Raw genomic sequence first — 15700 nt, forward strand, 5'->3', positions numbered from 1 at the left:
TGTGCTCCTTAGACATTGCAGGTCTCCACTGCCAGTTCTGATGCCAACGTGCAAGATGAGAGTAGTTCTCTGACCTTATTTGGATTCAGGAAAAGGACCTAGGGAGCTGGGGCACCCCTGCCATAGGCACCATGGTGAGGTGTGATCCCTGACCACTCCAGACCCTCCTTTCAAGATCTGCATTTCTCCTGCTGCTCCCACAGATTTTTCTTTGCCCTCAGGACACTTTTTGGCCTTTCTCTTCTCCCTCTTTCCATGCAAACAGGTATTGGACTCGTCCATTCCCTTACTATACTATCATTTGTCTTGAGTCACTATTCTTTCTTTGCCCCCCACCCTGTATCTTCAAATTAAGTCTTAAAGAGAAAACTCTTGAATGAAGACAATTTTCAACAAGATACATTGAATTTCTAGTTCCAGGTGATTTTAAACTTCTAAACAGCATCTGGTTAACTTGGTAGAGATGAGATCCACTGCGTCTTTTGGAAAAAATTCTGACCTCTGTCAATCACATACGCTAAGCCAGTGGTCCCCAAACTCCAGTACACACAAGATAACTGCCACTCTATTTTATCTGGCAATCCTGCACAAGAGTCAACAGATGAGCTTAGTATCCTTCAGAGTCCTTGGACCCACCACGTATTCTGATTCAATAGGTCTGAGGTAGGGGCAGGGTTCTACAGTTTGAAACATTATAGATGTGGTTTAAAAATATTTCCCTAAATTCTTCGAAAATCCTCCCTTTAAAAGATGAAGGCTAATCCCCCCAACTTGAGTGTGAGCTGAAGCTAGTGACTTGCTTCTAACGAATAGTATGACAGAAACTGTGATTTCTGTGACTTCCCTGGTGGCACAGCGGTTGGGAATCTGCCTGCCAATGCAGGGGACATGGGTTTAGTCCCTGGTCCGGGAGGATCCCACATGCCGCGGAGCATCTAAGCCCCTGTGCCACAACTACTGAGTCTGAGCTCTAGAGCCCGCGAGCCACAACTACTGAGCCCGTGCACCATAGCTACTGAAGCCCGCATGCCTAGAGCCCGAGCTCCGCAACAAGAGAAGCCACTGCAATGAGAAGTCCGTGCGCTGCAATGAAGAGTAGCCCCCGCTCACCGCAACTAGAGGAAGCCCGTGGGCAGCAACGAAGACCCAAAGCAGCCAAAAATAAATGAATAAATAAAAAGAGAAAAGAAATCGTGATTTCTGTGTGTGTGACTTCTGAGACTGGGCATAAAAGATACTGTGGGCTCCTCGTGATTCTCTCCCCCAGCTCACTCATTCTGCGGGAAGCCAGCAGAGTGGACAGACTGTGAGGACATCCAACAGCCCTATGGAGAGGTTCATGTGTCATGAAACGAAGGTCACCTGCCGACAGCCCTGTGCATGAGCCATCCTCTAACAACCCAGCTGAGCTGCTCCCAAATTCCTGACCCAAGACTCTGCGTGATATAATAACTGTTTGTTGTTGTTATTAAGCTGCAAAGTTTTGGAATAATTTGTTACACAGCAATAGGATAAATGATAAAATGATTCTGATGCAGGTGCTCTGAATACCACATTTTGTCAAATTATTGGACTCGGCCAATGAAAGGACTCATAAACCACACCTGAATTAATATGCTGTGGCTCTGACCATAGGCTGTAGGATGGATGATTCTTTCTTTGTATGTAGGAAAATTATATTCAAGGAAAGTTCCCCAGATTAGCCTTAGAGTAAAATTTTCAAGTGCCCAACAAGGGAAAAAAAGAAAGAAAGAAAAAGCTAAGTCAAAGCAGTGCAGGAGGAAAAGGAAGAGTGAATAAAGAGAGCAAGCAACCCACACTCCACCACGAGTCAGTGGATTCCTACCAGGAGCAACCTCTGGTTCGACAGGTGTCCCCTCTTCAACTGTGGCTTCTTCTACCTTCACCAAAAGTGCCCTGCCCTTTAGTGAGGGCTCATTGGCAACTTTCTGAGGTTCCTTCTCAGGGTCTTTTCTCTCAGGTTCCACTCTGACTTCTCTCTTGATGGGGCGGATGTTGCCGGGTGAGGGGGGCCGGACCTGAGCAGGGGCAGGTTTGACTGGTCCAGGAGGCATGGAGGATGCTGGTCTGGGGGTGCCAGGCAAGTGGGGAAAGGACTTGGATGGGAGCCTGGGCAACAAACAAAGTAAAGAGAAAGGGGCACATGAGAACAGGCTTGCCAGAACCTTCCTTTCCCCATACCTCCACCATGTAATAGTCTTGGAACACCAATACGGAAGAGAAATGAAGATATTTAGCTGTGTGAATGTGTCTTTTATGCGGCAAATGCAGAAGTACTCACTTTAGAGGCTCATTCCAGGTTTCTTTTTTCTTTCCTTTGAGGAAAAATATTACTCTCCAAGTGAAGGCCAAACAGTGTGGAGAGAACAGTTTCTTTTCAGAGGACAGAGGCTCTTAATTCTCCAACATGGAACAACCCTGCCAGCCTCTTACATTTCACTTACCAAAGTCGGGAGGAAGCTGGTGATCTGGCTTTGGGATGAGATGGAGATAGAGCCCTTCGGATGCTGGGTGTGAGGTGGAAGGGTAAGTTTTCTCTCTCCCTTTCTCTTTTATAGCCCTAAGTTCAGAGGAACACAATAATTAGATTTTTCCATGAGCGGGACAATCACATTCACAGTATTCAACAGTGGAGCTGCAATCCATTGAATGGCTTTTGGGAAAATTTCCAAGCTTTGCCATGTATATCCATTCCACCCCAACAAAAGGCCTTTATTAGGTTAAAACTGAACATTATAATTGAATTAACACAATCTGACACAAATAAGAAGGTTCTGGATGTGTGATCTGGACTTACATTGTAAAAAAACAAAACAAAAACACACTTTTAGAAAGCACCTATACTTTGTATCTAAAACTACCCGGAGCAAAATTTCTCAGAGTCTGGTTTAGCCCACACAAATGTCAAAATAAAGGTCACTTTCAGCTTATTCCCCCTACCTTTATCTCTTTTAATTCTTAAGCAGTTTTTTTTTTTTTAACCCTGGAACACACTATAGCTCAGTTAATATATTTTTTTAATTTACATGTCTGCTATGTCAGACATTAATTCATTTTTCTCTTTATATGGGTGTTATACAAACAAGTCTTTCCTCACTTAGTGTCCTCTTGCCCTTGAAGGAAAAGTCAGGTTCAAGGTGAGGAATTTCAGCTATTTTTAGGCTTCCTCATTAGGGATGAAATGGAAATCTCTGAGGTTGGGCCAAAACATCAGCCCTCCTATGACTGCATACTAGGAATTCAGCCAGAGAGGTGACACCTTTCCTAGGTAGAAATGGGCAAAAGGAAACCCAGAAGTGTTCTGATAGTCTCAAGTCAACGAAGACAAAAATAAACAAACAAACAAACAAACAAACAATAAAACCCCCCAAACCAAAACACAAACAGAAACAAACAAAAAGACAAGGCACAGGGCAAGGGAGAAAGTACTCATTCCAAGTATCTGAAACACGGCCAACAGTGTTCTGGGATGGGAACAGATGCTGGCTGGAGGGACCTGTGTGCATGCCTGTCAGTCCTTCACTCTGTGGGATCCTTGCAGGAAAGCAGACTGAGGGTGCTAGGGAAGGGGCAGAACAACACCTAGCCTCAGGGCCAATAAGCTGGCGTGTACCTTCTTTTCTTTCCTTTTCTGCCTGGCTCAAACATCACGCCCCTTCTTTCTTCCCTCCCCTTTTGTTCCCTTCAGCGTCTCTTCTAATTGCTTCTATTTTTCTTAGTAGCATCCTAGTTGATGGACTGGGCTATAGGTGGGGGAAAAACATCTCAGTGTCAAATAATACTCAATGTCTCCCCAGAATTTCTAAATAAAACAAATGCAGGATGAGGCAGGAAAGAGCTTCACAGGGTGTGTGCCACCTCTATATCACTTGCAGCTGCATGACCACCCTTTGTTCCCGTCTCTGGTAGTAGAAGGCAGGAGGCAGGTTATTGGAGAACAGCTGCAGTGCTTGGGTAGCAGAAGCAGCAGCCACCATATGGAACCCTCTTGACAGGTGTACAGGATGGCAATTATGCCTCTGGCAGATCAAGTCCCCAGAGTGGAAGGTACAGGCCTCTTCCCGAGGGAGGGTGGGGTTAAGCCCTTGAGTTGCTTTTCTTTCTTTTTCTCAAAACATTTTAATTTGGCTAAAGTCAGATCAAGGAGAGACCTGAATGGGAAAATAAGTCAGGAAAGGTAATTTGTTGTGTGGAGGATTTGGGGACTAATGTCATCATCTATGTCTTGATAAGACAGGCATCTGGGAATAAATCTACATTAAAGTGTATAATCCTCAGAGTCTTCTTTTTGTTAAAGTGCCACTGAACCAATTCTTTCTTTCTTAAAACTGACCTCCCTTTAATCACCTTTAGGGAGTAGGGGGAACAGGGAGAAGCAGTTTGGAAAAATGCTCAGTATTTGACATAACACCCTCCCAGGCAGGTAGATAGATGCTTTTACCCTCTTAGTTCTTTTAAATATCTTTCCACTGGTCTTGGACCCAATCACCTATTTGAGTTCCACACATGTAAAGATGCTCCTGATTCTCATCCTGATCTGAGTTAACAGCCAGTGGTCTGTACAATAATCTTTCCTGTTAACACGTTCCACAAGGCTAAGGTGGAACACACACAGCAAGCCCATGTCAGTGGTCTAGGCAACTTACCAGCAGGACAAAGACTTTAGTTTTACAACTAAAGTTAGGTTTAGAATACAAATAACCCACAAGAGAGGCAATATAAACAGATATTCAAAGGCAGCACTGTACAAGAGAACAGTGATGATAGAAATGTTCTGCACCTACACTGTCCAAAATGGTAGCCACTAGCCACATTTGGCTATTTGAATTTAGACCTAAATTAATTAAAATTAAATGTTAAGTTTAGTCTCACAAAACATATTTCAAGTACTCAATAGCAGGCAGTTGAATTAATTAATTAATAGCAGGCAGTTGAATTAATTAATTAATAAATTAATCAATTTAGATTAATTAATTAATCTAAATTAATTAAAATTTAATAAAATTGAAAAGGAAATTAAGAAAACAATCCCATTTACAACAGCATCAAAAAAAGAATAAAATACTTAGGAATAAACTTAACCAAGGAGGTGGGAGACTTCTACAGAGAAAACTAGAAGGCATTGCTGAAAGAGATTAAAGAAGACACAAATAAATGGGAAGACATCTAAAGTTCACAGAATGGAAGACTTGTTATTACTAAGATGTCAATACTATCCCAAACAATCTACAGAATCAATGCAATCCCTATCAAAAGCCAACATCATTTTTTGCAGAAATAGAAAACTCCATCCTAAACTCATATGGAACCTCAAGGGACCCTGAATAAACAATCTTGAAAAAGAAGAACAAAGTTGGAGGTCTCACAATCCCTGATTTCAGAACATATTACAAATCTATGGTAATCAAAACAGTATGGTACTGGCATAAAGACAGACATATAGACCAATGAAACAGAGTACAGCATCCAGAAATAAACCCTTGTGTATATGGTCAAAGGATCCTTGACAAGAGTGCCAACACCATTCAATGAGGAAAAGATAGTCTTTTCAACAAATGGTGCTGGGAAACTGGATATCCACATGCAAAAGAATGTAGTTGGACCCTTACCTTACACCATATACAAAAATGAACTCAAAATGATTGAAGACCTAAATGTAAGACTTCAAATTATAAAATTCCCAGAAGAAAATGGGAAGCATCATGATACTGGATTTGGTAATAATTTCTTGGATATGACACCAAAAGCACATGCAATGAAAGCAAAAATAAACAAATGGGACTTCAAACTTAAAAACTCCTATGCATCAAAGGATATAATCAACAGAGTAAGAAGGCAACCTACAAAATGAGAGAAACTATCTGCAAATCATATATCTGATAAGGGATTAATATCCATAATGTATAAATAACTCCAACAACAAAAATTAAAAATAAGATTAAAAAACGGGCAAAGGACTTGATTAGATATTTCTCCAAAGATGATATACAAATGGCCAACAAACTTATAAGATGCTCAACATCATTGATGATTAGAGAAATGCAAATCAAAACCATAATGAGGTATTATCTCACACCTATCAGGCTACTATTTAAAAAACAAACAAAAAAAACAAAATGAAAAAACAAGTATTGGTGAGGATGTGAAAACACTGGAAGACCTTGTACCCTGTTGGTTGGAATGTAAGTAAAATGGTATTGTCACTTTGGAAAACAGTATAGCAGTTATTCAAAAAATTAAAAATAAAATTACCATAAGATCCAACAATTGGGTATATATCCAAAAGAACTGAAGGCAGCATCTTGAAGAGATATCTGCACACCCATGTTTGTAGCAGTGCTATTCACAATAGCCAAAAGGAAGAAGCAACTCAAATGTCCGTCAACAGATGAACAGATTAACAAAATGTGGTGCATCTATACATGTACACATGTGTGTGTATATATACACATACAGAAATATATATGTATAGACACACACACACAACGGAGTGTTACTAGCCTTAAAAAGAACAGAAATCCTGTCACATGCTACAACGTGGAAGGACAGACCTTAAGGACATTATGCTAAGTGAAATAAGCCAGTCACAAAAAGACAAATACTGGGCTTCTCTGGTGGCACAGTGGTTGAGAGTCCGCCTGCCGATGCAGGGGACATGGGTTCGTGCCCTGGTCCGGGAAGATCCCACATGCCGCGGAGCGGCTGGGCCCGTGAGCCATGGCCTCTGAGCCTGCGCATCCAGAGCCTGTGCTCCGCAACGGGAGAGGCCACAACAGTGAGAGGCCTGCGTACTGCAAAAAAAAAAAAAAAAAAAAAGACAAATACTGTATGATTTCATTTGTATGAGGTATCTAGTGTAGTCAAATTCATAGGAACAGAAAGTAAAATGGTGGTTGTCAGGAGCTGGGGGAGGAGGATGGAAGGTTGTTGTTTAGTGGGTATAGTTTCAGTTTTGCAAGATTTAAAAAGTTCTAGAGATTGGTTGCAAGACAATGTGAATACACTTAATACTACTGAACTGCACATTTAAAAACAGTTAAGATGGTATATTTTGTTGTATGTTTTTTGTCACAATTAAAAGTTGCTTAAAAGAAAATTAAATTTCAAATTTGATCCGTCAAGTCTCATTTGCCACATTTTCAAGTGCTCAGCTGAATTCCACAGTGCAGCTCTGGAGTATAAATGATTTGTGAGTCGTTTTCTGGCAGTAGGTATTTGCCTAAATATTTAATTGCAAAGAAGTGAAAAGGCAGCCAATAGATCAAATACAGAAAGAAGGCACTAAAAAGACAAAAACAAAACCGGTGAGAAAATATAGGTTTTGGATCGTATGATGACAAATCCCTCTCATTTAATCTGTTGGCCAAGGATCAGCTCTCACCCTTCCCTCCTGGAGTGTTCATTTTTGTTTTTATCCGTAACAAGGTATCTTTTTCTTTGGTACACGCTTTTCTCTACCCAATAAGTATCCAACATTTGGGGCCAAAACTGTTCTGCTTAACTACTGCTACTCGTCCACAGCTAGGATCTCTGAGGCACCAAAGTGCTAATGATGGAAGACTTCCCAGACATCAAAGGTAGTTTCACTTCTGGCTTGAAGGGCTGGAGGTCTGATTCAATCATGAATTAAACCTTGACTCCTGAAAGCCTGAAGCGCTTGAAAGAAAACTGCCTGTAGGCAAAGCCACCAAGCTCTCACAACCCTTGAATTATCCTCAAAGGTCTAAGCAAAATCCTTTCCGGTGTTCATCAGCTTTATAAATCGGAATTGCTCCGAGAAGCTAGGATTGAAAAAAATTGTTCCAGCCTCTCATGGGTCATGCTATTGCCATGAGAGAGGGGCAATGAGATCTTCTGGTGGACTGGGAAGTCCTTTAAGACTAAAGCACAACGTCCGAAGACCACAGAACAATGTCTATACATTTCAGCGGCTACCAAATAACACACAGTTTAAATAAAACAAAGAAGAAGAAAGATTCTTGGAGACATACAAGTGACCTCATTGCAGTTGTAGCATCGTGAAAATTAATGTTAGTTCAGCCACCTTGTCAGAAACAACAGGTACAAATTATATTCTTCACCTGCAAAACGTGAGTCTGTAACACAGCCCAACAGCCTTTCAAGAATTACTTAGTGAATAACTAGTGTTTTCTATTCTTTGTCACTATATTTTAAGACCTGGGCCTTGACACGGATGAGCTAAACAGACAAAAATTCCTTATCTTGCTTTTTAGTGAACCACATTTAGAGTTCAGCCAGCTTCTGGACGGGGTTGGAATAAAATGCAAAGGCAGCAGTCCAGGCCCACTTCCCCTTCAAAGGTTTTCTTACTTTCAAAAATAAAGTATGTTGGCATTGCACTTATTCGTGTGGAGGCACCCATATGGCAGTTCAGCCACTCAGACATGCTTGAACAAAGAACCATTTTCATCTTCAAATTCAGATTTTCAGGGGGGAGCAGAATCGCCAAGTGGGGAGGAAGTGTGGGGACAGCACCGCTCAGCCAGCCAGATTCAAGACTGGTGGGACGGATGGGAGGACGGATGTCACCATCGCCTGGCTTACATCCTCACTGCACCTCGAGGCGGTGTCCACTACGCACAGAAACAGTGCAGACTCGCCAGGCTGCTCCCAACAGCTACTCACCGCTGCGCCGTGAACAGTCCTCCTTCGCGCGGAGCCCTCCGGTGGCGTTACAAAGAATTTTGGTCGCTCCATCGGATTTCTAGAGTGTGCGGCTTTGTAGGGCATGATGTTGATGGGGCTGCAAGATGCTGAACGAGGACACATGGGGGTAACTAGGGTGCAGGTGATTGTTTTACACGCAAGAGTGCCAGAGGAGCAGTTGAAGGAAAGCCAAAAGCAGGATCAGGAAAAGTAGCAAAGCGGAGATAGAGAGAAAAGTAGGGAGAAGATGTTATTACCTAAAGGTGTCCAGACCATCATACTCAACTCTCCTCAAGGTCCTATTAGTTTACAGTGTGTCCAAAAGGAGGGCATGTCCAAATGAAAAATCTGGAATATAGAAACTATTTGGCTATTTAAATACTTATTAAAGATATAGATGTAAGCCAATAATTACAGAGAGCAATGGTCTTATAGTCCCATAAACAGATGGTTCTGGTAAAATGCGACATTAGTGACAGATAATTTTAAGATAAGGATTGTTTATAATTAGATTTTTCCTAATAGCTTTAAGATGGAACAAACGGTGGAAAGACAGCAAGTGAGCAAGCAGGCAAGCAAGATATACTGCAACTATTTTGGGAGTAAAATTCAACAACCACTGGGGAAAAAAAGCAACTGAAATTTTAAGATGTTAAATGACCAAGTCTTATCATAGGTATTAAGACCTTTTACAAGAATAACTAATAATTTCCAGAAAAAAAAATTCTGTAAGTGTTTTATCTACTTAAAGGCAAATCAAATGCACGCTTCTGGGTTTTCCCCAAAAGCCAAGGCATTTGATGGTTCATAACAAGCAGCAGAACGTATGGGGAAATGGGATGTCATCATTTAAAACGGTGAAGGGAACATAAATATGTTAGAATTGCCAAAAATAAAGTTGAATCACGAACAGCTGTTGCAGTTTTACTCAAGATAGAAATATTTTTTTGAAAACCACGTAGCTTCTGACCATTCACCTTCAAAGGAACATTATCATTAATCAAGTGATTCTGAGTAACAGTGGGTTTAAAGAAATTCACAGAACACTGCGTAGGTATCAAACATGTGGGTACCAATGTTCCAAGGTTCATTTTCAGATCTCATCTGGAAATCTTGTTTTCCAGCAAAAAATAAGACAATTAAACATGACTACTGAGGGGAATGCTATGTATTCGGACCATGTTATAAAATGACTTTACCCGACCCTAGCCATTGTAGTAGCAACCCTTTAAAGAGACTGTTAGGTAAACTGAATATAACAGTATTAATAAATTAAAAACTCAAAAGTTAACAGGACAAATTCAAGGTAATCTCAATTTCAGAATTATAGTTAAAAATATTTAAGTGCTTTTTTGGTTTAGTCTACAGACAGAAAGTCCATCAGATTGCATCTGTATTCCTGTGTTCTCTTTCATTAAATGCCTTGCAGTATCTTCTGGTTATCACTGCATGGTCAAGGTGGTGAATCGACTGGAAACTGCACTCTCTTCTCCCATCATCTGAAAACAGAACCCTTATTTCTTGGATAAGCTGAAACACTTTGCATTCCCTCAGTTCTCCTTAAAAGGTATATGTCTTACTTCCAAACTGACATAAAGCTTTGCCTCAGACCTTAATCGTGAAGGAAGTTTCCTTTGTGTTGTGAAGAAGGAGACCCTCTCCTCATTTGGCTTATCGTGATCACAGGGAAAACTGTTGGAAAACAACGTTTTTTCAAGTGCCACAACAAAGCAGTTGCCCTTCCCAGACAAAGAAAGAGCTCACTAATGCAAACCTCTTCCAAGCCAATCAAATGCCTTTAAAGAAGAACATCCTGGCACAAGGAACTTCTGTGGGATTAATGACCAAGAGCGGCACACACAGCCCAGGGCACAGCCAGAGGCCATTAACTGCTCAAGGATCAAGAAACCCTAGATGACAGCCCTGCTCTGAGGCCATGGGTCTGACACTGAAAAAGGAATGAAGCACAGAAATATGATTTCTTTTCCCTCTAGTGGAAAGTAATAATTTCAGGGGTATCTGTGGAGCACTTCCTTGGAGCATTTCCTGAGACCACCGTGGATGTAACCAATCTCATCATGCCTCTGGTTCATTCTTTATTATAGTGCTGAGTCAATGTGAAGGAAAGGGAAAAAAATATCCTTAAACCTACCTAATGTAGTCCATACAAAAATCCTCAAATTTAATTCTTCAAGAAACATCGTCTGGCTAATTCTAAGGATACTACATTTCATGGAATTCATCGCTGTTCTTAACAGCAACTACTGAAAACCCTGAAACCTTTAAATCAATTATTCTAATAATCTTGCCCTTCTGAAGAAATAGGAAGAGCAATATATGATGGTTGTTTTCTTTTCCCTCCTAGAGTGCCCTCCATAACCCAAAGTAGTTTTATTAAACATTTCTTTTATGGAAATGTCTTTGAGAAATCCTTCCACAATATCTGTATTTCTTTCTACTATTGGTAGCAAGCGTGCATTAACTTAACGTATTCAGGATTTTCTATGTGAAATAATGGCTGCAGAGAAAAGATAATGCAGTTCAAGTGGTTGGAGTGCAGCAGAGAGAATAATTACATAGTAGAATAATAACAACATTTATTGAGTGCCTACTATGTGCAGGTACTATTCGAAACATTTTATACATGTGTTAACTCATTTAATCCTGAGTTCTAATAATCACATGTATCATGAATGTATTTTTAAAAATGGGCAAGAAAAAAATCAACCCAAAGCAGTGGTCACAATGAAACATATGAGACTCTGATTTCCAATTTTCAACTGCTCTTATTACTTGTTCTGGGAATTTGCAATCACCAAACACCCTAGGAGTAAGGATGGCTGTTTTGATTTGCTACTGTAACCCTGGCTCTGGATGTAGGTCACCCTCTCGCCAATGGCAACTGGATATGAGGTGAACTCAAGGGACGACACTAAAATGGGAAGACAAGAAAAAATTATCAAGGAGACCAGATGGAAAAATAAAAGTGATGGGAAAAATGTTTTTGAGGAGATAAGTGTAAGAGACGTTTACATGAATAATTTCAAATGGAAATTTCTAAACACAACAGTTTTGGTTCATTAAATATAAGCTGTTATCAATGCAATAATAGGTAACAATGATCTAAGGAATGTATTAATAAAACAGGCAACTCAAATAAAGGCTATGTATGCATTGCTTCACACTAAAATACATTACAAAAATGTATCAATTTGTGAAGAGGAGAATGGAAAAGTTGCAAAGTAAAGAAGAGCCAGTTAGCAGATTAAAAAGCACCTTGGTTGAGCGCCAAGGAAGGTGGGAAGCTGGGCAAGTCGAATGGGTGGAAGATGAGGAAATGGTGTTGGAAGAGACTAGAGGAAGAGTGAAAGAATTGACAAAAGTTAGTGATGACAGAAATAGCAAAGAAAGACAATTTTTTAGCTGTGAGGCAGTCCTTTAGTATGAAACAACATACAATGTGGAGGTTCAGAAGCATGAGAACCATAAACTATTTAGATCCGATGAATTAGGACTGAAAAGCAGTTTTAAAGGTTTTTCAATTAACTGGACATAAAGAACAGCTTTCAGGACTTATATGAAAGTATGACAAAATGGACATAAAAATAAAGTATCTTGAAATAAACTGTAGTTTTTTCCTTCAGAAAATTCTCAGATGCAATGTGACAGCTGACAGGAGAGTTACTTTATAGAAAACACAGATCACTGTGGTCCAGCTAGTTGAACGCACAATGGTACAGAGAGCATCACGAGGGTGCCGAGGATAGAAGCACGTTTAAGACCTAGTCCACCAATTTTCTAAGCGCCTCTGGTATAACTCACTTATTGTCAATCTCTTGTTTTCCACAGGCAGGTGGTGGGAATGCCTGCACTTGCTTTCTTGACTGCCTCCCAGGGGTACTATGAGAATAAGGGTTGATACTAGCTCATTGGACACCACAGATGAAAGATATCATAAAACAACCAAGAATTATTATTTAAAAAGAGGGCTAGTGAACATGAAGTGGCTTGCAGAGGCAAAGCCTTTTTAAAGGGAGCTTTATGAAGAGGCTATGCAATTTCTCATGTGCCAAACATGAGGGCTGGTTACATAGATACACCAATTGTGCCCAAAGATATTTGGGAAAGTCAAAATCAACTCACCATGAGAGGGACACTGCCAAAAGCCTAACAGGTATCTTTCTCTCCAGCCAGATGTAGACTCTATACTAACTTCTCATTAAACTAATTGGCTCATTCAGGGGTGTTTTATATTTCAAAAAAGTAGAGGAGTTATAACTAATTATAATAACTAGTACTTGGCACATTTTACATATTTTCAAAGTATGTAACAAATAAGAACACTGTAATTAGCCTTCTCCACAACTCTTTATAGAGTTTTGAAAGGGTACTATTCCTCAATTACAGATAAAAGACTAGCCCAGGGAGGATAAGTGACTAGTCCACAGCTACATTATGAAACGCTACGCTTAAATTGGCTTGTGCTTTGAGTTTATCCCCAGGCCCACAAATTAGTATTAGATATTAAATTATTTCTACCTTTGATCATCTGCTCAGATGCAGGGGCAGAAAGAAAGGTGGGTAAGGGATAGGATTTTCTGGTAACACTATGAACAGACAGAGGCCTCTGAAGCCATCTGATCACAGGGAGGGGCATCCTTTACCTGCCCGGCATCTGGTGTCCAGATAAGATGCTAAGACGGATGCTCAGAGGAAACGATACCAGGGGCATGAAACCAACACCAACAGACACATTTCCAACGCCATTCCACCAGGAGGAGGAGAAGCACGCGATGGGAAAAGTTGAGATGGGATTAGATGAAAATGGGTGGCTTAGAGACGCTTCTAAAGGAGGACTTTACCTCACGGAGAAAGTTGCACCTTGACAGTTTTACCTGTATCTCCAGACAAGGCAGCTGTGCTTTTACTTCTGGCCAGGAACGAATGTGTGGGCGTCAGCAATCTGTTAACCACGCTGCTCTCCCATGGGCTGAGCTGCAGGCGGCGAGCTAAACGTCACCACATAAGTGAGATGTTAGAAGCATTCTTTCCAGGGGCGAGGGGGTGCAAGGCATCACCCCTATCGCTCCCACACGCCGGGCCTTCGCGAGAGACCTCGACAGAGACCAGGCTGTCTGGGGAGGAAGCTGGTGGAGAGTCAGGGCAGGAGGGACTCTGCTCAAAGGAGCAGCTATTCCATAAGGTGCCTCTCTTCAAGAGGTTAAGTTTGTGGCAGGTTCTGTATTAGTTTTATGGACACAGATTTTGCTAACCACCCTCCTATGGATCCAACAGGTAACAAAACAGAAGAACCATTTCCAGCAGGTTTGGCATGTATCTCTGAGTCTGTTGAACCCATCTGCCTTGTCAGGATGGGCGGTGAGCAGACAGCACACACCTCAGCCAAAAGGCGTCCTAAGTACCCTGAATGTCAACTTCAACAAAGTCGAAGCTTCATGCAAGACTGGAAATATGTGGATAGAGAAAAGGTCTCCATTACATTTTGCTACATCTCCATGAATTGCTACTTGGGCAACTGGAGGAAATTAGATATAATAAAGTGAAAGAGGACTCATGCAACGTTCTATGTAAGTTTTTCTTTTGACTTTCCCATTTAGCAAGCAAGTTCTTTCAGGTCCCTGGTTTGGCAAAAACATAAAAATTCTGATGGAGGATAAGGGTAAAGCTGAAGATAAAATTACGATAGAAAAGCCAAAATTCAATATAATCATAATGTCAGAAATTACTAGTGGGTGTGTGAAAAGTCAAGAAAATAAATTTAAAATGATGCAATGAAGTGGAGTCCCAAATTGTACTGGGGCTTCGCAAGACCACCGTTAGGAAATGCATACTAATTATAAATTAATTACTTTGCTTATACTGTTAGCTTCCAGTGATGGTCCATGAAAATATAGAAGCTACTTTCCAAAGATATCAGGAAAGAAGCTTGCAAAATCCTACAAATATCACTAAAATAAAGTGATCATATACACTTGACCCTTGAACAATACAGGTTTGAACTGCGCACGTCCACTTATACGTGGATTTTTCCACATTTTATATTTCCCAGTAAATATACCGTTGGCCCTCGGTGTCCATGGATGCAGAACCGGCAGATACGGAGGGCTCACTGTGGAACTTCAGCATGTGAGGACTTGGGTATCTGCGGCGGCTCCTGGAACCAACCCTCTGCAGATACTGAGGGAGGACTGTATCTCTATTTTAGAAAACACTTCCAAGTCGCTTATAAAAGTCTTTCAAACTGTCTAAACCTGACAAGGCCACTTCTGTTCTGCACCATAAACAGCAGGTGCAAGTCCTCTGGTCTCTGGAGCAACTGTCCTTATAATAAATTTTTATATATGTTATATTTTAAAGAAATGACTTCTGAATTCTAGGAAATTAGTTTTAGTTAATAGAAGCCATCCGATGTTAAAGGCTGTTGTAGAAAATATCCGCTCCTATTTGAAAGGAAGTACCAACCTCCAATAAGTACGTTAATTATCGGACTTTATTTCAAAAGAGTAGCTATTTTGATCAAGGGGCTGGTGAATTTAAGAACTAGTGAATTCTTTATTCGAATTTCTGTTTATTGGGAGAGTCTTCATGGTTAAAATCAATCTGCTGACAAATAAAAAGATCTGTTATAAAAACTATTGTAATAGTTACACAGTTAGTAGAATGCACAGTAGGATAAGTGCTATTATGAACTGTAGTATGGCAGTGTGTGTGTGTGTGTGTGTGTATGTGTAACAACAGCAGAATATAGTCTAACCTAAAATTAGAATACATTCAGAGAATTAAATCAGTGGGAAAAGTGATTAGGATTAAATTAAAATCTTCACTAGAATTGTATTTTCAGTAGATGATGAAGGGAAGAAGAGGTGAATGTTTCCTTTTCTTAGATAAACTCTGTAGGATAACTGGCTTAGAACTGTAGAGATGGTTTATCAATGAAAAGCCGTGTCTTTTTTTCCCCTTGATTGAGAAGCTCAATTACTTTATTTCTGTT

The 15700-nt window shown here is 40.5% G+C and overlaps 1 protein-coding gene across 6 annotated transcripts in view; it reads right to left on the reverse strand.

The window, feature by feature from the left end:
- Nucleotides 1-15700, reverse strand: part of MAP7 (microtubule associated protein 7) — a 167144-nt gene that overhangs the window by 16528 nt on the left and 134916 nt on the right. For 5 of the 6 annotated variants that reach the window (XM_079939822.1, XM_079939823.1, XM_079939821.1 and 2 more), the window contains exons 7-10: nt 13584-13697; nt 8668-8795; nt 2466-2581; nt 1847-2130 (exon numbers count right to left, since the gene is read on the reverse strand). In XM_079939822.1, coding sequence (XP_079795948.1) covers nt 1847-2130; nt 2466-2581; nt 8668-8795; nt 13584-13697 — 642 coding nt within the window. The remainder of the gene's footprint in view (nt 1-1846; nt 2131-2465; nt 2582-8667; nt 8796-13583; nt 13698-15700) is intronic. The other variant, XM_079939825.1, reaches the window with a different exon arrangement.

This window comes from Stenella coeruleoalba (assembly GCF_951394435.1).
Source record: "Stenella coeruleoalba genome assembly, chromosome: 12".
Classification (NCBI taxonomy): Eukaryota; Metazoa; Chordata; class Mammalia; order Artiodactyla; family Delphinidae; genus Stenella; species Stenella coeruleoalba.